Below are 21,227 nucleotides of genomic sequence, written 5' to 3'. Positions count from 1 at the left end.
ATTTAGGAGACAAAGGGACCTGACTTTGGTCTTAGCCCGGCCACCGCCAGAACTACAGCCACATTTGTGTTTTCCCGTAATGTATGGTGTGCTGTGTCCGGTAGGACTTAAGTATGAACAACGTTGGGGATTAACAGTTGACACATAAGCAGGCAGTTACTTCAAGTCAACTTTTCGGAAATCTTATTTTGCACAAATATTAACACAGGAGATGGCGACGATTCTGGGCAGCGAAACATCGTATTTCCACTTAGCGTTTGGAAAAAGCACGTAAAGCGGAAGGCTGGGTCTAACGCCCACCAGTGGGCACCGCCCCCTCTGAGCCCCACCCCTACCAGGGCCTCGCGTCCTTGCTATTGGTTCCTTTCCCTGCGCCGTCAGTTGCCGTGGAGACCAAGGCTATGGCAACCAGGAGAAGCCAAACTTGGTCCTTCCTCCCGAACCGCGGAGCGCTCCAGGACAAGGGGCTGGACTCCGCGCCGGGTTCATGGCGCTCTACGAGCTTTTCTCTCACCCTGTCGAGCGCGGTTACCGCGCGGGGCTCTGCTCCAAGGCCGCGCTCTTCTTGCTGCTGGCCGCCGTGCTCACGTACATCCCGCCGCTGCTGGTGGCCTTCCGGAGCCACGGTGAGCCTGCCCGCGGCCGCTGCGCGCACTGCTCCCCGCAGCCCGCTGTGCTGGTGCCCGCCTTCCTGACATCGCCCTCTCTATCTCTAGGGTTTTGGCTGAAGCGGAGCAGCTACGAAGAGCAGCCGACTGTGCGCTTCCAGCACCAGGTGCTGCTCGTGGCCTTGCTAGGACCCGATCCCGGCGGGTTCCTGGCCTGGAGCACGTTCCCCGCCTTCAACCGGCTCCAGGGGGATCACCTGCGCGTCCCGCTGGTATCGGTAGGTGGTTCTCCCTCGGGCCTAGAGGCCACCGGGACTGGAAGAGGGTGGCTAGGGGTGCCGGGGGGGGGGGGGGGGGGGGGGGGGGGGGGGGGAGGGTGAGCAGGCCCCGCCTGGGGAAGCCCAGCTTGGGTCTTAAGGGTCGTGAACCCACGAAAATTGTGTACACAAGCGCATTGGCCTATGTTGAATTTCCCGGGAGGTGACTCTCTTGACTCATTTGACTTCTCCAAGCAGTCCCCAACCCCAAGAAAGTTAGCCACTGCTGTCAGCATGTGTCCAACACAGAAACCCGAGGCCTGGGGAGCCTGTCTCTCGTCCCCGTCATTTCCGTGGGCCCGGCCTGATGGATGGGTGGTCGCTAAAATTACTTTATGAATCACAAAGGCCGAAAAGTGTTCTTATTAATTACCCCACTGTGTCGCTGCATTTGTGCATCGCCCCAGAGACCCGCACAAGCATGCATTTTTACGCAGACCTAACACGTGGAAGCCGAGGTGCTCATTGGTCAAGCCACATCCCCAGAAAGTGCTAGGGGCCCTGTCCTGCCGCCCTGGATTTGTAACGGTGGATGCTGCTCCATTTTGCAGCTGTCCAGGATGAAAAGGAAACATTTTACTGTCTGTAATTTAGTATTTGGTTCAGGATGGGTGTTTCCTCTGTATTCACCCCCTTTCTGCTCATTTTCTGAAAATATTTTCCTTTGGAAGTGTAAAAATTCTGTTTTTTCTTCTTCCAAAGTTGAATCTCTTTACACACACAAACATTTTTTAATCTGATTGGACGTATGAATAACAACAAAATAGGATTCAGATTGCTTTTTTCTGATTCCTTTAACTTTTTTTTCTGATTATAAAAATGCATGCTCATTGTAAAATAGTAAAGCATATATAATGACAAAATTAGAGTACATGTCTGATATATGTATACTTGTTAATTAACCTTTTTCTCTTTAAAATCTGCATAGTATTTCACGATATGGAAAAACTGTAATGGATTTATTTAACAGTTCTCTGTTGGTGGATGTTTGATGTGCTTTTACTTTCTCACTGTTAGAATTCTGCAGGGAACCAGATTTTGAGTAAATCTTGCACCTTTAAACATCAAATTGTGAGGAATTATAAACTGTTGGTTGAAATTATATCAGTAAACAGAAAACTAAGCAAGCAAATAATTATTAAATCCAGCGAAATAAGAAGTAAGGAAGAGGTGTTGTGCCCGAATCGCGAGTCCCAGAGACCTCCAAGGAGCCGGCACCGATGCCAATACAAAAGGGTCTTTATTACAAGCTCGAGCAGGGGCTCACCCGCCTGCCTACCAGTGCCCTGGCAGCAAGGTGAAGCGAAGAACAATAGCGAACAGGGTTTTTAAGGAGTAAGGGTTGGGGGTGTTACAGTATGTGTAGCATCATCACATAAGCACCAATTACAATTGTACAGCACCCATGGTAACAATTTCGACCATTCAGTATCCGTGAGGTGTTCATTACTTTTGGTGGGACCCAATCATAACTTTTGAGAATCCTTTGAAAATGACCAAAAATGACGTGAGTTCAGAGGGTCCACGTGAGGGTCAGGCAAGCGGTGAGAAATTGGCTGGTTTGTATAAAATAACTGTCTGCAGTTCCCAGCCTTGACTCAGACCATAGGAATGATCTTTGTTTAGCTGATCTGAGGGCCGTCCGAGGATGGCTTTAGCGTTGAACAATCTGAGGCTTTTCCTGGGACTGGGACTGGGGCTATGTGCAGCCCGAGGTTTCTCTTAATGGAGGCCTTAATTTCAGGCTCTTCAGAGGGAGAAAGGAAAAGGATTTACATAGTCATAATTGTGGGAACACTGAATATTGATTGACTAACCAAAATGAGAGTTAAACTCAGTTGAGGAGTGGAGGGCAGAAAACTAACCCTTCATCTCTCCTTGTGGAGAGTCCTCAGAGAATGCCCAACTCTGAGAAATCCAGAAGTGCCTGGGCCAATGCTGTTTAAAGACCTGGAGATTCATTTCTACATAATCAGGTAAATGAGATGAAAATATTTGCCATGGGGCTGGAAGTCTGCTGCGTTTTGTAACAAACATTGTTGAATTCCTTTGATTCTTCAAATGATCATGTCTTTTAAATTGATTTTAAAACATAGAACTGGAGGGGCGCCTGGGTGGCTCAATCAGTTAAGCGTCTGACCTCGACTCAGGTCATGATCTCACGGTTCATGGGTTCGAGCCCCGCGTATGCTTACTTTTCCCTCTATACCCCCTATCGTTCTCGTGTTCCACGTGCATGTGTTTACTGTCCAACAGTGGAAGCAAAAGGATTTTTTTATTCCAAACAAAAAAAATTAACTTGCTCATTTTACTTTAGATTAGTACTCCCTGTCTTTTAAGTTTTGTACAAGGTTTTTTTCTTCACCTTTGTGTATTCCTCTCTACCATGGTCCCTGGTTACTTGAGTCTAAGAAATAATTATGAAAACATAAAGTAATCATGAAAACAAGGATATAGCATTCGATTTTATTCATTTGTTCTTTTCATTTGTTCATCCACCAACTGACTGTCCCCCGAGTTGGACTGCTAGTTAGCTAGGCTATTACCTCTGTAGCCAGAAACTACTCCCTCAAGAGCACTGCCCATGTTCCCCTACTTCTAATGTATGTGTGCCCGTTTTTGATCCACAAAACCAAAACAACCTCTTATTTTTATGGTGCCCAGAACTATTAATCCTTTTTAATACTGGGTAATTTTACACTATGAAATACAAAGCCAAAGCTCTTTTTTCCTAGTCTTTCTTTTCCCTCCATTCTAGGCCAGTGTCTATAAGCAATCTATGACTATGTCATCTGTGTTCTTTCTCAGTAAATGATTTGCTTTGTTCCTAGCTGGGCTCTTGGTTTAAGAATAGTTTCCAATCATAAGGTATAAGTAAATGCGTTAGAAGGTATAGTGCAAGTACAGATCTCAACAGGAACCCCTAAAATAAACTCATTAGGAATAAGCTTAACAAAAAATGTACATGATCTATATAAATAAAGAGACTGACGAATGACACAAGAGATTAAAAAAATGGTAATGTTGGGGCGCCTGGGTGGCTCAGTCGGTTGAGCGTCCAACTTCGGCTCAGGTCATGATCACATGATTCGTGGGTTCGAGCCCCGCGTCGGGCTCTGTGCTGACGGCTAGCTCAGAGTCTGGAGCCTGCTTCAGATTCTTTATCTCCCTGTGTCTCCCTGTCTCTTCATATTCTTGGATAGGAAAATTCAACATCATAAATATATCTCTTCTCCCTTGATTAATCTATAATTTCAATGTATTCTCAATGAAAACAGGACAGTTTGGAGGGACAGACAGATATATGGAAAAAGAAGGAAAACCTCTAGGAGAAATAGAAGGGTCATACAAGGAGAATAGCTCTACCAGATATAAACTATACCTTAAAGACATAACTAGCAAAGCAATGTGGTTTCAAGAACTTACATAAAAAGTATAGAAAAGGACTCAAATATGATAGAGGTGGCATTTTAAATCAGCGACAAAAGCTGACTTATAGAATAAAATGGTGCAGGGACAAAGGGGAAGCCATCTGGAAAAAGTTAAGATGGAGCCAGGGCCCAGACTGTACACCAGAATTAAAGTCCAGATAGATAAAAATTCAATTCAAGATTTGAAATAAGGGGCTCCTGGGTGGCTCAGTTGGTTAAGCATCCAACTTCAGCTCAGGTCATGATCTCGATGAGTTGAAGCCCCGTGTCAGGCTCTGTGCCGACAGCTCAGAGCCTGGAGCCTGCTTCGGATGCTGTGTCTCCCTCTCTCTCTCTGCCCCTCCCCCACTCGCACTCTTTCTCTGTCAAAAATAAACATGAAAAAATTTTAAATATGAAATAATAAGGGTAATGAAACAAATGGTGGGTGAAAGCTTTTATATCTTGGAATAGGAAAGGTTATTTGAAGTATGACATGAAATCTAGAATCCATAAAAGAAACATTTTTGGTAAATTCATCTATAAAATTAAAAATAATTGTTTAAAACTATTGGCATGGTAATACCATAAGCACAATCAAAACACAAATGACTACTAGGAAAGTGTTTTATTATTTGCATCACTTGTCAAAAGCTCCTTTTCCTAACATAAAGTGCCTATAGATCTATAATGAAAAAACCAACCACCCGCTAGAAAAACAAGCAAAGAAGGTAAACAGTTCAGAGAAAAGGAAACACATTTGACTCTTAAATATATGAAATCACGAGAATGATTGGAGAAATGCAAAGAATATATTGAGTGCCATTTTTTAATCTATCAAATAAGCAAAAATTGAAGTTGACAACACCATGGTCAAGATGTAGGGAAACGTGTGAGCATTCCTGTATGTCACTGATGGGAATGTAGATTGGAACAACTTCTTTGAAGGAATACACGTCCATATTTATCAGAATTACAGATGTACAGGCCTGCTTCATGCCTGCTTCCACTTCAAGTGAGGTACCCTAAGGTTTGTGCACACATTAGACATGAAGACATGACGTATATAGAAAGTTCCCTATTGCAGCATTGTTTGTAATAACGTAAACAACCCGTGTAGCAAAGAAGACTCAGCAAAGAAATTGTGGCACACCTGCCCAGTGGAGAGTCGCATAGCTTTTTTTGTTTTTAAGTTTATTTATTTTGAGTGAGAGAGAGTTCGTGTGCAAGTGGGGGAAGGGCAGAGAGAGAATCCCAAGCAGACTCCGTCCTGGGCTCAATCTCATGAACCATGAGATCCTGACCTGAGCCAAAATCAAGAGTCTGTCTTAACCAACTGAGCCACCCATGTGCCTGGCATAGGTTTTTTTTTTTTTTTTTTTTTTTTAAAATTTTTATTACAGAGGGAGGGAGGGAGAGAGTACGTGCATGTACACTCACAGGTTGGGGAGGGACAGAGAAAGAGGGAGAAAGAGAATCCCAAGCAAGCTCTGCGCTGAAGTGTGTTTGATGCGGGGCTCAAACCGACAACCTGTGAGATCATGGCCTGAGTCAGACGCTTAGCCAGCTGAGCCACCCAGTTGCCCCTAGCTATTTTTTTTTAATGAAGTGGATCTCTATATATTGAATTACCTCCAAGAGAAATTGATAAGTACAAAAACCAAAAATTGTATATTGTAAGCTTCTATTCATATAAAAATAATAGAAAAAATAGCAACATATGTGTGTGTGGTTGTGTATACATATACATACATGCATGTTCTTTCTCTGGGAGGATTCAAAAGATACTGACAACACTGATTGCTCTGGGGAAGGAATTAGGTAGCTAAGGTTAGAGTGAGAGAGAAATTTTTTACTATATATTTTTTTGCTATACATCCTTTTACCTTTTAAATTCTGTGCCATAAGAGTATAATACATATTCAGGATTTTTGGACTGGGGCACCTGGGTGGCTTAGTCGGTTAAGCGTCCGACTTTCGCTTAGGTCATGATCTCCCAGTTCGTGGTTTTGAGCCCCACGTTGGGCACTATGCTGACTGCCAGCTCAGAGCCTGGAGCCTATTTCAGAGTCTGTGTCTCCCTCTCTCTCTCTGACTGTCCCCTGCTCACGCTGTCTCTCTCTCTCTCTCCTAGAAATAAAAAAAAAAAAAAGACTTTTGGACTATAATGACAATTTTTAAAGGAAAAAAAATTAGAAAGTGCCCAAGTAAGGCAAAAACAAACCAAAAACAATTAACAGCTGCTAAGTATATAAAGTGACATAGCTGCTTTGGAAAATAGTTTGCAGTTCTCAAAAAGTTAAACTAGAATTACCATATTTTCTGGCACCTCCATGCCTAGGTATATGTGTACCCAAGAGAATTGAAGACCTATATCTACACAAAATCTCATGCGCAAATGTTCATAGAGGCTTTATTCCTGATAGCAAAAAACCCAACCCAAACGTCCATCAACAAATGAATGGATGGGGCACCTGGGCGTCTCAGTCGGTTAAGCATCCGACTTTGGCTCAGGTCATGATCTCACGGTTCGTGGGTTCGAGCCCCGCGTCAGGTTCTGTGCTGACAGCTAGCTCAGCCTGGAGCCTGTTTCAGATTCTGTATCTCCCCCTCTCTCTGAGCCTCCCCTGCTTACGCTGTCTCTCTCTCAGAAATAAATAAAACATTAAAAAAAAATGAATGGATAAACGAATTGTGTTATAACCATATAACGGAAAATTATTCAACCACAGAAAGGAATGGAGTCATGATATGTGCTACAGCATGGATGAACCTTCAAAACATGCTGAGTGAAAGAATCCAAACACAAAGCAGCACAGTGTATGATTCTATTCATATTAAATGTTCAGAATAGACAAATCCATACAGACAGAAATTAGATTATGAGTTACAGGGGGTTGGGGAATTGGAGGGGAGAGATGGGTAGTGATTAATGGACACAGGGTTCCTTTTCCAGATGAAGAAAATGTTTTGAAATTGGAATTTAGATAGTGACATAATTGCACAACTTTTGAATATCCTAAAATCTAGTGAATGATACATGTGAATTATACGTAATTGGATACGTGAATTAAGTCTCAGGTTTGTTGTTTTTTTTTAATTTTTTAATGTTTTATTTATTTCTAGGAGACAGAGAGAGAGGGAGACCGTGTGTGCGCTGTAGGGATCTAGAGAGAGGGAGTCACAACTCTGAAATAGGCTGCCTCCAGGCTCTGAGCTGGCAGTCAGCACAGAGCCCAACGCGGGGCTCGAACCCACGAACCGCGAGATCATGACCTAAGCAAAAGTTGGACACTTAACCAACTAAGCCACCCACGCGCCCCTCAGGTTTGTTTTAAAGCAGGCGGGTGATCTTCTGGTGATTCACTTGCAAGCCATAGTAATAAAAATTACTGTTGGGATGCCTGGATGCCTCAGTTGGCTAAATGTTCGATTCTTGATTTCAGTTCAGTTCATGATTTCATGGTTCGTAAAATCAAGCCCTGTGTTGGGCTGTGCTCTGACAGCATGGAGCCTGCTTGGGATTCTCTCCCTCTCTCTGCCCCTCCCCTGCTCATGCTCTCTCTCTCAAAGTAAATAAATAAACTTAAAAAAAAAATTACTGTTGGTTTACTATGTCTGAAATATATGCTTAGCATTTTGTCATTAAATAATATATTTAAAGCCCTTTACGTAGTACTTGGGCTGTGATATTCACTCATTATTAAGTATTAATTTTTTACATATATATTCTTTAATGTTTTCGTTTTTGAGAAAGAGTGACAGAGCATGAATCGGGGAGGGGCAGAGAGAGAGGAAGACACAGAATCCAAAGCAGGCTCCAGGCTCCAGGCTCTGAGCTGTCAGCGCAGATCCCGACCTGGGGCCCAAACTCACAAACTGCGAGATCATGACCTGAGCTGAAGTTGGACACTTAGCTGACTGAGCCACGCAGGCACCCCGATTTTTTTTACATATATTATGTCTTTAACCCTCACATTAACCTTGTGATGTAGAGGTTTATACCCCTGTTTTACAGGTAAAGAAACCCAGACTCAGAGGAGTGACATAATTTGCCTTGTTCTCAAGGGAACAGTCAGGACTACAACCCAAGGGTTTCTCGTTCTATGTTGTATCCTCTGAACCCTTATCGCAGCAAAATACTTTCTTCCCCTGAACTCCCTACATAAAGCTGGACTAACTACCGCCTGAGAAACTGCCCAGGAAGCCAAGGAAGCCGTGGTTTTAGGTCAAGTTTTGACCAAATGCAGGGGAGCGGCTCTGTGGTTGCTAATTTGGGGAAATGCCTCAGAAGTCAGAAATGGTCTTGCTTCTCCTTTGCTCAGCTCACCTTGGACAGCGTCTCTGAAGTTCCTATGCTTTTAATGCTTTCCCAGTCTGAGTTTCTTGTTGCTATTGTTGTTAATGACAGAAGAAAAAAAAAAAGCACAGGGTGACCTCTCTCTTCAATAAGCCTGACTTAGCTTTTTAAGGCGTGTGTGGACCCACAGAATATGGGGGCTGAAGCTATAAGGGGATGCAGGAAGGTGAGTGGGGAGCATCATGCATCTGAGATACCCATTTTTTTTCACAGCTCTGAAATCAAACGGTGTCCTCTCTATGGTATCTTACAACAGCTGCTGCCGGGAAACAGGCTTGGCATAGTCCTCATTGCCTACCCATGTGCAAAGGTGCCAATGGTTAGTTTACAGCCTGCCTAAGAGCCCAGACCAGTGGATTTTAGTCCCTTTATGGGTTTTTAAAAAATATTTTATCACCAATGTGCTTGAGGTACAAAGGACAAAATTACATAGAAAGGTACGGCTATCATGGAGTCACGAAGTGATGCAAATATATCAAAATGTAAAGAAGTTTTAGGAATCCCTAGATCAATTTATTTTGTTTATAGTGTGTGTGTGTGTGTGTGTGTGTGTGTGTGTGTATAGTTTTATTTGAGAGAGAGTGTGTTAGCAGGGGATAGGAGCAGAGAGAGAGAGAGAGAGGGAGAGTATCTTAAGCAGGCTTCATGCTCAGCACCGAGCCTGACATGGGCCTCATTTCCACAACCCTGGGATCATGACCTGAGCCGAAATCAAGTCAGCCACTCCGCTGACCAAACCATCCAGGTGCTCATATAAAAGGTGCTGGTATATAAAGTAATGGTGCATTTTATAATTGATGGTATCTTAGACTCATTGAAATACAAGTAGCAAGAATTTGATGAGTCTAGGAGCCATAAAGTATTGTTCCCTACTTTGCTGGAGACCGAGAGACTGGTGCCAAAGAATGCTTTCAACATTAAAAGAAAAATATGAAACACCCCACGATGACAAGAATATGGTATGATGGACACTGGTATGCACTAAGAAATTAACCTTGGGGGATACGGAAATGCTGAGGCCTAGGAGCACATGTACCCCAATGTTCATAGCAGCACTCTAAACAATAGCTAAAACATGGAAAGAGCCTAAGGGTCCATCAAGGGACAAATGGATCAAGAAGATGTGGTTTATCTATACGATGGAATACTACATGGCAATGAGAAACAATGAATTCTGGCCATGTGTCGCAACATGGATGGACCTTGAGGGTGTTATGCTGAGCGAAATAAGTCAGGCAGAGAAGGACAAATATCATATGTTTGCACGTATAGGAGGATTAGGAGGAACTTTACTGAGGATCATGGGGGAGAAGAAGGGTGGAAATGGTGGGGGAAAGGGAGAGAGGCAAACCATGAGAGACTCTTGAATGCTGAGAAACAAACTGGGGACTGATGGATGTGGGGGGGGGAGGGGGGAGATGGGTATGGAGGAGGGCACTTGTGGGGATGAGCACTGGGTGTTACATGGAAACCAACTTGACAATAAACTATTCGTAAGAAAAAAAAATTAACCTTGGGGTGCCTGGCTGGCTCAGTTGGTAGACCATGCAACTCTGGATCTTGAGTTTGAGCCACACATTGGGTATAGAATTACTTAAACATAAAATCTTTTGAAAAAATTAAGAAATTAACCTTTGATAAAAGACTATGATATGAAAGAATTAAAAGGTATGAAAACAAACAGGAGCCTAACAAAATTCCAACAAACCATCAAATACTGTAGAATCCCTGATGGGGGAAATGTTACAAGTCGGTGCAGCCAGAAATAATGGCAGTGATTAAATTTACAGCAACTCTCACAGGTGGTGTGCAGATTAGTGGGCCTTGTTCCCGTCCCAAACCCGTCCTTCCGCACCCTGCTTTGTCCTGCTCATGCTGAGTTGCTGAAAACCACATCCTCCCTTGCCCTCTGCGTCTCTGTGAGGCTCTGCCTGTAGGAGGCATGATGAGCCCAGTTCTCGGAGTGGGAGAAAACTGGAAACCGCAGCCAGAGGAAAGAACCATTGTCCGGGTGAAGCAGACGGAAGGGGGATGTCTCCTCCAGGCCTATTGATTCCCTCTGGTGGGTTCCTTCCTCCAGGCTCCTGAGGTCTGGATCCCAGCTCCTTGAGGTAACGCCAGCCTCTCCCCTTCCTTCTCCAGCCCTAGGCGGCGCCGCTCTCTGCTCTCACCCTCTGTATCCTACCTCAGTGCTCCCCTCCTGCCCTTCTGGTCCTCTGACGCCTTCGTTACTAATTGTCCCCTATACTAAACTCCCTCTGTTAAAGTTATTGTTTATTTTTGTTTCTGCCTCCCTGATTGGCCCCCGAAGGATCCAGGCACCCTGAAGAGAATTGACTAAACCTACCAATGCCTGCATTTATCTCATCTAGTATATTCATATTGATTTAACATTTCCTAAAGGATTATCCTGCTTTAGCCACCAGAAATCTTTGAAATTAGGGTTCTTGTAGGCTCTGGTAGAAGGAGCACTGGATAGAGCCTGCAAACCTAAGTCCTAGCCCCAGTTCTGTCACTGGGTCCCGTACCCTCTCTTAGAGCCTCAATGTAACACTGTAAAGAGCTTTTTAATTATTGCTAATTATTACTATAACTGATATATGCAGGGGAATCAGATGGGACAATCAATGGATATACAAGCTGCTTCGAGCTGCACATATGCCTTATGAAAATAAGGTGCCGGTGTAATTTATGAATTCTCTTAGCCAAACACACCAATGGGGTTTTAGGTACTAACCTTGAACTTGTGTTAAAGAAGTATTAGCTCTCTGAATGCCTGCCTTTAGAGCTGTTGCACATGCGTTAAGCTTGATTTGAACTCAGTGGGATGAAATGGTGGGTGTTGTCAGTGGGCCAAGTGCTGGCACGGAAACGCAGCCACCCTGCCAGCCCTGTGGGCATGAAAGCCAGACCTGGCGATGGGCGCTTGCGGGAGATGCAGTGCCTGCATCATTCGTTCACCCCACGGCTGCCTTGGCCTCAGCTTCCACCTGCCTCCTCACCCCCTCGGCTGCACCGGCCTCCTCGCTCCCTTAAGCACTGACCCACTTTGCGCACAGCTCGGAGCCAGTGAACTTTGTCAGCAGGGATCACTCTTCCCATAGATATTTCTGTGCCTCGCCACCTCACTTGATTCCAGCCTCCCACAGTCAGATCTTCCTGAATATTTCCTGTAAAAAGTGGCTGTGAAATCCTACCTTGTCATTCTTTCATTTAAGCCTGCTTCATCTCTCTTTGTGGCACTTACCACATTTATTTGTGTATTGATTTATTTTCTGCCTTCCTGGACTGGAACATAAGCCCCATTAGGGTATGGAGTTCGTCTGTTTTGTTTGCCGTTATATGTGTCCAACACCCGACAGTGCCTGGCACCTAGTAGGCCCCTAAAAAAATACTTGACAGAGTAATGTGAGAATTTAACAGGCAGACACTAAATTATGTTGCTGTGTCAAATTCCTATCTTGTGTGAACTTGAAGTAAAAGTGTGTGCACAGACAGAATACAGACTTACAAACTCTGATGCTGGCGTTTTTCAAAAAGATTTGTCCTACCTAACACCTTCCCCTGGGGGGTTTGGTTTTTAAGTCTGGACGTTTTAGTCCTGGAAAGAGAGTGAGATTTGAAGTCAAAGATGTGATTTCAGTCTTTACCATTACTAGCCACACACGACAAATCCCTCCATCTCCCTGAACCTCAATTTTCTCATCTAAACAGTGGGGATAATACTCGCTCTGCTTACCTCAGGCTTTATTGTAAAGATCAAATGAAAAAATACATTTCTCTCCCTCCCACACTGTGTTGGGGTCTGGATTCTTCTGGCAATTCCCCCCAACCACTATCCTGTCCTGCAAGTGGAGACATACATTTGATCTTTGTCTTCCTGTCCAACCCGAAAGATCCAGAAGGCATGGGTCCACTACAGAGAGTTAACCCAACTTTGTCTTGCAAGTCTTCCCAACCGAAGAAAATTCACAGGAAGACAAGGCAGCCTGTTTTCCATTCTACTCAAAACTGCTAATACCTAATTGCCTCAGGAACTTGATCGCCAACCCTGTAACAGATATCCCTCCCCTACACCTGTGAAGCTGATGGAACAGGACAGAGAAAACAAAATCCGGCAGGAGAGCGGGGGTTGGTTCCTCTATAACAAGGCCTAGGATAAGGACATTATTGTCTAGAAGGAAGGACATGATTGAAAGGTCCTGAAAACTGAGATCGCTCCATCTTGAACAACCTTAGTAGCCTGAAAAAGAACAAAGAATCTCTTCCTTGCGTAGTAGTAATGGCGGAAAGCAAAATGAATCTGTTCACAGAGCATGCAGATGGGAACGGTGATATACCGTAGTAGAATCCTTTGAGAACCTACAGGGGAAAGGGTCAGTTGTAGCAACAGGATCCAGAGCTGTCCCAAGGAATCATGTCACAGTGATCTTATTTCAGTGACCATCTTCCCTGTTACTCATTTTAGGGTCAGTATGGGGTCGGACTATGGGAGGTGAGACTGGATTCTGGTGTTTTCTATGAGCTATCATTTGCCATTTTCCTTCTGTAGAGCTCTGTGTTCCCTACTTTCATGTCCATAATTTGTAAATCATCTGTGTAGTTTTAATGCCTTGCTGATTTTACATAGCTTCCTTTTTCATTGTATTGATTGGTACTAAAATATGCACTCGGCTTTCAAGCCCCGACATCAATGATGAGAATGAGGTCCAGTATCGATAGTCTGAAGCAAAGACACTTGTGTTTAAATAAAGTATAAATAGAGCTTGGTGCTTTTCTTCTGAGTCTGTTTGGGAGAATACATAATGAGTAGGATTCATTTCTTTTCTATTAAAAAATTATTTAAATGTTTATTTTTGAGAGAGAGAGAGCAAGAGCACAAGCAGGGGAGGGGCAGAGAGAGAGGGAAACAGAGGATCAGAGGCAGGTTCCGCGCTGACAGCAGAGGGCCCAATGCGGGACTCAGACTCACGAACTGTGAGATCGTGACCTGAGCCGAAGTTGGTGCTCAACCGACTGAGCCACCCAGGCACCCCTTTTTTCTATTTTAAAAAGCTGACTTCTAGAGAAGTAGAAGGCGATTCTAATGTGCTATTTAAATATTCCATATAAACTCAGATGTGTTTCCAAAGAAAAAAGAGAACACCAGCAACACAGCAAACAAAAAAGATTGAAGGAGACAATGAGAAAAGAAAAATGCCACCCAGGTGTTGTTGATCTTGCCACTTCAAGTTCCGGTTCAGTGTGGCTCTTGACTGAGAAGCGCTGGTATGAAAGGTCAGGGCCACATACATCGTGTCTCTTTCCCTGATATCGATCCACTTATAGCAATTTATTCTTTTTTTTTCTTTCGGTGGGGGAGATAAATCCTGTGTATAGCAAAGGAATGGGTCACGTGTACAACAGCGTGTTCTTCCTGGACTTATTAAGGACCAGGGTCACTGGCCCTCTTTGGGTTTCCTAGACTAGAGAAGAAGACAAGAACCAGGATGGGAAGATGGATGTGCTGCATTTTAAACTGGAGCTTCCTCTGCAATCCACAGAACATGTTCTTGGTGTGCAGCTCATCTTGACTTTCTCCTACCAATTGCACGTGAGTCGATTCCTTACGAAAGCCCATCCCTCCCCTTTTGTCTTTTAATAGAACTGAGCTCTCTTTCTGATTTGTAGGAAAATCCATGCTGCAGAAGGCTCTATTCTGAGGTGTAGTTTGGGTTTTAATTGAGGCAAATGGAATGCTTCTCATCGAGGCCCTATTAATGTATGTGAGATATTAAGAGCTCAGAGGGTTTTCTGCGCAGGGGGCTTCCTGCATGGCTCACCCTGGTGTTTAAGAGACTACTGGCTGCAACCACACACAGGGATGCTGGGAACCCAGAGCCTTCCGATCCGCCTGAAATTGGTATTGTCTCTCCATGGAATGATTTCAGAGGATGTCGACATTCGTGATGCAGAGCATGGCGTTCCTCCAATCCTCCTTCGCTGTTCCAGGGTCCCAGCTCTATGTGAACGGAGAACTGAGGCTGCAGCAGAAGCATCCCCTGAGCTGTGGTGGCCTCGATGTTCGGTACAACGTAAGGATACTTTTTACTGTCCCTCTCTTTTGTTTCTCTCTGTTACTGTTTATCAAGTTCTTGGAAGAGGGAGACATGGAAGTTAGAAATAGCATTTTTCCTGTGGGGGACGCAGAAGATGATTTCTGAAGAATTCTTGCGGGAATTCTTTCAAAATATAGAGACAGATACACCGGTATTTACATCTAAAAAGAGCGGGGGACATCTGTCTTTAAGAACTAAACTGTTTGGGGCTCCTGGGTGGCTTAGTCAGTTAAGCGTCCGACTTTCGCTTAGGTCATGATCTCGCGGTTTGTGGGTCCGAGCCCCGCGTCGGGCTCTGTGCTGACTGCCAGCTCAGAGCCTGGAGCCTGTTTCAGTCTGTGACTCCCTCTCTCTCTCTGACCCTCCCCTGCTCACGCTGTCTCTCTCTCTCTCTCTCTCTCTCTCTCCTAGAAATAAATAAAACATTAAAAAAAAAAAAAAAGAACTAAACTGTTATTTTTGAGTATCTGTGCACTCACAGGCATGTCGCAAGCGGTCTTTGGCAGTTCATGGAAAACTCGGGGGGAATCATACTAACCACCGTTTTTTAAGCATGTAACATGCCAGCCCTGAGTTAAGAGGTTTTTAATTTTTTTTTTTCCTGAGTGAGAGAGAGAGAGAGAGAGAGCATGAGCAGGGGAGCGTCAGAGATGGAGGGAGACACAGAATCTGAAACAGACTCCAGGCTCTGAGCCATCAGCACAGAGCCCGACTTGGGGCTCGAACCCACGAACCGTGAGATCATGACCTGAGCCAAAGTCAGACGCTTAACCGACTGAGCCACCCAGGCGCCTGAGTTAAAAGGTTTAAATATATCATCTCATGGGTCATGACCGCAGCCTCATGAGTCGCCTGGCCCTGTCAGTTCCCAGCTCTCCAGCCTCTGGTCCTGTCACAGCCTCCCTTGCTGCTTTCCAGCCACACCGGCACTTTTGCTGTTCCTCAAGCCTGCAAAGCAGTTCCTGCCCCCCTGCCCGCCACTCCCCCCCCAGTTTTTGCACTTGGCCTTTCCCTCTGCCAAGTGTCCACACAGCATGCTCTGCTACTGCATTCGGGTCCCTGCTGAAATGTCCTGAGCACGGTCCTTCCCTGACACTCCTTTCTAAGAGCATTCTCCACCCTGCCCATCATCCCTCACCCAGATGTATCTTCCTTACTCCCGCAGGAAATAGCGAAGATACGTTTTCAGTTCTTTGCTAGCTGTTTTCCCCCAGCGGTAAAAGCAGTGACATCTTCTATACAGTCACTCCAGTACCTAAAACGGGGCCTGGCACACTGTGAGCACTCAGACAGATTTGTTGAAAGACTGAACTCTCCTTTTACACATGAGGAAACTGAGGCAGAAAGAGATTAATCTATTTTCCCCAAATCCTGGTGCTTGTAAATAACAGAATCATGAACTGGCTGGCTGGAGCTGGAATTCATGCATATGATCACTCATTACTAACCTTTCTTTTATCACATGGGGGGCCCATATAAGTTGGGCTGGGCTACTTTTGAAAATAAAATTCAGGGGCACCTGGGTGGCTCAGTCGGTTAAGCATCCGACTTCAACTCAGGTCATGATCTCACCATTTGTGGGTTCGCATTGGGCTCTGTGCTGACAGCTCAGAGCCTGGAGCCTGCTTCAGATTCTGTGTCTCCCTCTCTCTCCAACCCTCCCCTGCTCACGCTGTCTCTCTCTCTCTCAAAAAATAAATAAAGATTTTTAAAAATTAAAAAAAAAAAAGAAAATGAAATTCAATGTTATCAGTTATTACAGGCATAATTAGGACTGGTCCAGATAAACGTATTTATGGTCACTTTAATTATAATCAATATAAGTTGTTTTTTTTTTTAAGAGGAAGGGGACTGTAAGATATAAACCTTTTTTTTTTTTAAGTTTATTTGTTTTGAGAGAGAGAGAGAGCAGACACACATGAGCAGGGAGGAGCAGAGTGAGAGGGAGAGAATCCCAAGCACGCTTGGCAATGTCACCTCAGCACGGAGCCCGACACGGGGCTGAAGACGTGAGCTGAAGTCTGACCCTCAACTGACTGAGCCGCCCAGGCACCCCAAGATATAACCATTTTATATGCAGGTTTATATAGTAGATTATATCAACAGGAATGTGATATTAGAAGGCAGGAGATCATTTCCTTCTTCAAAGGATCATATGCTTATTATTTGTACTTTATCCTACTTCCATTTCTACACTTAAAAGCAGTGAATTACAGAGCATCCAAGGAAGAGCAAATAAAAGACAAAAGGGTTGAAAGTATGGTCTCAAAAAATTTTTAAGGAATTATTGCTCCCCCTGGAATAGAGAGGGGTATCCACCTGTGAAAGGTGGATATTGACCCCTTTTTCTATCCCTTCAAATGGGAAGATTGAACATAGATAATTTCAATCACTGGGGCGCCTGGGTGGCTAAGTTGGTTAAGCGGCCAACTTTGGCTCAGGTCATGATCTCGCGGTCCGTGAGTTCAAGCCTGCTTCAGATTCTGTGACTCCCTCTCTCTCTGCCCCTCCTGCGTGTTCTCTCTCTCAAAATAAATAACCATTAAAAAAAATTGTTGCAGGGTGAGGGGTCATCCATCCTTGAAGAAAAGGTTACTGATGACTGAGTAGGCCACCAGGCCCAAGAGGGCGGTCTCAGCCCCGGGTGGGTGGGAGGAGGAAAGGCTGAGTGGAAAGGGGGCTGGGGCTCACCCACATCCTCCTGTCATATCCCAGGTGTCTGTAATCAACGGGACCAGCCCTTTTGCCCGTGACTATGACCTCACCCACATCGTTGCCGCTTACCAGGACAGGAATGGTGAGTGATGGGTACAGTCCATTCAGCCGCTTCTCAGGGACCTTCCGGGTTAGTGGGAACCTTGGACAAAACCAGAACTGGAGACCTTGTCATGGTAAAAATGTCCAAAGCAGTGGCTACTCAGTGATGGGAGGGGAACAGGCTACCCAGAATCTCTCCTTTTCCTCCTGATCTGAAGACCCACACCCCACCCACACCCCCACTACTCTTATGGTCCAGCAGGTGAGTGCACATTTATGTGCCATATTTATTGATTACTCGCTTGATGGATTTCTTCTTTTATGTAAACGCCTAATTGAGTTGCTCCCCACACCACACCTGTAAAAGAAGCCAAAGACAAATTGCTATCCCTGGTTTTCAGATAGAAGTAGGGAATGGGAGTGACTTACCCCCTATGAGCGGTTGAAGAACAGAGGGCCCAGCGTTCTCGCTGGAGGGCAAAGTGTATCCATCCCTTACGGAGGAAAGGCTCTGAGGCCAGCGCGTGTGCTTGGCTCAGCACATTGGTCTGGTTGGCGGTCTGAGGTTTTCCCTAAAGGCATCCGAAGCATCACCTGGCAGCTGGACATCAGAGATACTATCCACACACATTTATCAAGAGGGAGGGCTACAATTTCAGTATTTCTTCCTGAAGTTTTGTAACACACTGGTGACATTATTCCCAAGCCAGAGGAATTTTAAAACAAAAACACTCATCTACAGCTTTTCTTTCTTTATTCCTTCCAGCCTTTGTCCATATGCAGATTTTTTTTTCACACAGCTCTTATCATAGCTCAGAAAACATTTTAGGATTCTTTTTTTTTTTTTTTTTGTACTTCGTAATGTAAATATTTCCCCACGCTGCTACAGAGTTTTAATTGGTATTATTTTGAGTGGTAGCATAGTATTCCTTTGCTCCGCCATCCAACAGTTGAAGAACACACAGATTGTTCCGAGTTTTTAACATAAATGTTTTGACAAGTGTTTTAACAAATAATTTGTGAGCAGCTTTGCATATTCAATTCCCTTTCCTTTTGAGTCATTTTTCTTTGGAAAGAGTTCTGGTGCGCAGAATCTGCATGAGGGGTCAAAGAGTACTTGGATAGCCCTTCTTATGTTATCGAGAGAGCATTCGCGGACTGATTAACCCCTGCTTGTACTGCAGTGACCACCGTCCTGATGGACCCCCACCCCATCTGGCTGGTGGGAAGGGCTGCCGGAGCCCCATTTGTGATTGACGCTGTCGTCCGGTACCCAGTGGAGGTCATTTCATATCCTTTCTGTGAAAGAGCCGTAATAGCTCAGTTTCAAAAAAAAGGAAGGTGACTCCCTTGTCCCAAGAAGGAACAGATATGGGAAGCCTCAGATTGGAAAGTGCTTAAATGATTCCATCTGCTTGTTCATGCAGAAAAGAAAAAAAACAAAAAAACAAAAAAAAAAACCACCTCATTTCCTCTTCATATCTCTTTCTGGGCAATTCTTCAGGCCAGAATCATTCATATGTATGTCTTAATATTCTTCTGTCGTCCCTTTTATCATAAGGGTATTTGAAACATTTTGGCCATTTCCTGTCTAAACGAAACCTTTAGTTTAACTTCCACTTAGAAAAGATCATCTGTGACTCCTTAACTGTCTGTACTTATCTACCAGGGTTCTGGGAAATGATTAAGTTTGCCTGGATCCAGTATGTCAGCATCCTGCTTATCTTCCTCTGGGTTTTCGAAAGAATCAAAAGATTTGTGTTTCAGAATCAGGTGGTGACCACAATCCCTGTCACAGTCATGCCCCAGGGAGAACCGTATAAGGAGCATTTATCATAAGAAGACCATTTCTGGGAACTAAGCAGGACCTGGCTACCTCATCCTTGTCTTCTGAGAACGGCCATCTTAAGAAATGTTTGCAAAGAGCTTCTCATGGACACGTGCCCATGCGTGTCCTTTTCCCATCAGAGACAAAGGACAATCCCTTCTAAGTTTTCTCTACGCAAATTCCATGTCTTCTAAGCACCTCCAAAATCTTCAGGGACTAGTTTGTGGAAACATCCAAGGGTTTCTAAAGGCTATAATTTGCTTGCTTGCTTCTCTCTCTCTCTCTCTCTCTCTCTCTCTTTTTCTTTTTGCCTTAGACTTGAATTTCAGGAGAAAACTACAGTCCGTTCAGAACTCTTGGAAAGAGTCCCATCTCTGATCAAGCAAAGACTTTTCCTCTCTTGAACCGAGAAACATGCTATGCATTTCTTCCCACTATTGTAAACCACTTTTTACTCTTTTCAGGGCTCTCGTGTGAGAGATATGCAAATCAGTCGCACTTTCCACTCCTGAGCATCTAAATTTCCCATTCAGAACTTTGGTTTCCAGAACTGAGAGGTCCTTGAAGGGGAGAATGGGAGCGAGAGAAAGGGAGCGCCCGGGAGCCCATGCACGCACGCGTGTGGGGTGGGCGACTCCAGGACACCGGGAAGGTCCACCTGCCCTCAGGCTAACAGACAGAGGTCTGTCATCAGCTCGGCTGAGCAGCCCTTTATCCCTGGCCCGCTGTGGCTGGCTTTTTGCCCTGCCTTTCGCCCCGTCTGTGCCCCTGGAACAGCAGGCTGAAGCCAGAGTGCTGTTTCGTTCACAGCCCCCTCAGCAACAGGGGAGGAAGTGAGGATTGTAACAACAGTTTCTTTCTCTCTGGCCCTCACCCAACAGCCTGGACACTTGCCACTCCTGCTCCTTGACAGCCCTCCCCCCGTCTTGAAAAGGACGCGGGTGACAGAGGACCTGTTGTTAGTGTTGGCTCCCACTGCCAACAACCACAGAGTTTATTTGGAGGGCTAGCGGGCAACCCAGCTGCTTGTATTTCCCTTGGTGGAGGAACAGGGTGCCCATCAGAGGGAGCAGCTTCGGGAGGACGCACAAGGTGCAGTGAGGGGATACAGAGGAAGCTCGCCCTCCCAGGACAGCCTAACCCGGCCGGCCTGGTCATTACCAGAATGACAGGATCAACCTCTTGCCTAAGCAAGTGTCTTCACTCGCTGAAATGGGCCTCTGCTGCACACGGAAGACAAGTTCTCCGTCCTTGGCCTGAGGAACCGAGCCGTCCTCAAAGGACAGATGGATCCGCTTTATGATCCCAAGGTGTCACCGGCACTGGAGACACGCCTGCTCTGAACCATGCTTCAAACCCACCCACAAACACACTCCTCTACACCTGTATGCCTCAGTTTACCTTGGAGATTCAGTTCTCATTTCCAAAGCACCTTTTCTTGCAGGCTGACCAAAATGAGAGTTTTGGGGAAACAGCTGTTTTGAAGTATTTAAGCACAAAAATAGCTTAACACTGGCCCCTCTGCCTTGTCTTTTAATATCTAGGGCTGTTTATATACCCACACATGTTTTTTTTCTTGGGATTTAAATGAAAAATGGTTTCTGGTTTGAATCACAAAAAGGTAAGGAGAAATGGGAAGATAGCTAAAGGCGTGAACAAACACTGCTTTGCATTTTGTTAAATTATTTTAACGCAGAATTTGTATAAAGAACCGCAATGTTTTGTACCTTTCTAATTAAAATATTCAAAATGGCATGTTGCATGTGTCTGTTTTGAGGAGAAGACTTTGCAAAGGGAGTGGGGGTGGGAAGGGCAGAGGTTGCGCACACTTCTCCGAGTTACTCACCGG

At 44.8% G+C, this 21,227-nt stretch overlaps 1 protein-coding gene across 1 annotated transcript; it reads left to right on the top strand.

The window, feature by feature from the left end:
* The first annotated feature begins 200 nt into the window (after positions 1-200).
* TMEM231 (transmembrane protein 231) lies at positions 201-21,126 on the top strand. Its single transcript, XM_039256470.1, has 7 exons — positions 201-626; positions 717-886; positions 14,160-14,288; positions 14,626-14,769; positions 17,509-17,590; positions 18,735-18,840; positions 19,209-21,126. Exons 1-7 carry the CDS (start codon positions 488-490, stop codon positions 19,387-19,389), a joined length of 951 nt encoding a protein of 316 aa, XP_039112401.1. The 5' UTR covers positions 201-487; the 3' UTR covers positions 19,390-21,126.
* The last annotated feature ends 101 nt before the right edge of the window (positions 21,127-21,227 follow it).

The sequence above is a fragment of the Hyaena hyaena genome, unplaced genomic scaffold, assembly GCF_003009895.1.
Source record: "Hyaena hyaena isolate Hyena2069 unplaced genomic scaffold, ASM300989v1 scaffold_584, whole genome shotgun sequence".
NCBI classification, from domain to species: Eukaryota; Metazoa; Chordata; class Mammalia; order Carnivora; family Hyaenidae; genus Hyaena; species Hyaena hyaena.
Note: the sequence above shows the minus strand (reverse complement) of the source record. Positions and strands in the feature narration are given on the sequence as shown.

Coding starts and splice junctions, on each gene's coding strand:
- TMEM231 (XM_039256470.1), top strand. CDS start 488: ATGGCGCTCTACGAGCTTTTCTCTCACCCTGTCGAGCGCGGTTACCGC. Junction 627..716: donor GGTGGCCTTCCGGAGCCACG/GTGAGCCTGCCC, acceptor CTCTATCTCTAG/GGTTTTGGCTGAAGCGGAGC. Junction 14,289..14,625: donor CTTTCTCCTACCAATTGCAC/GTGAGTCGATTC, acceptor GAATGATTTCAG/AGGATGTCGACATTCGTGAT.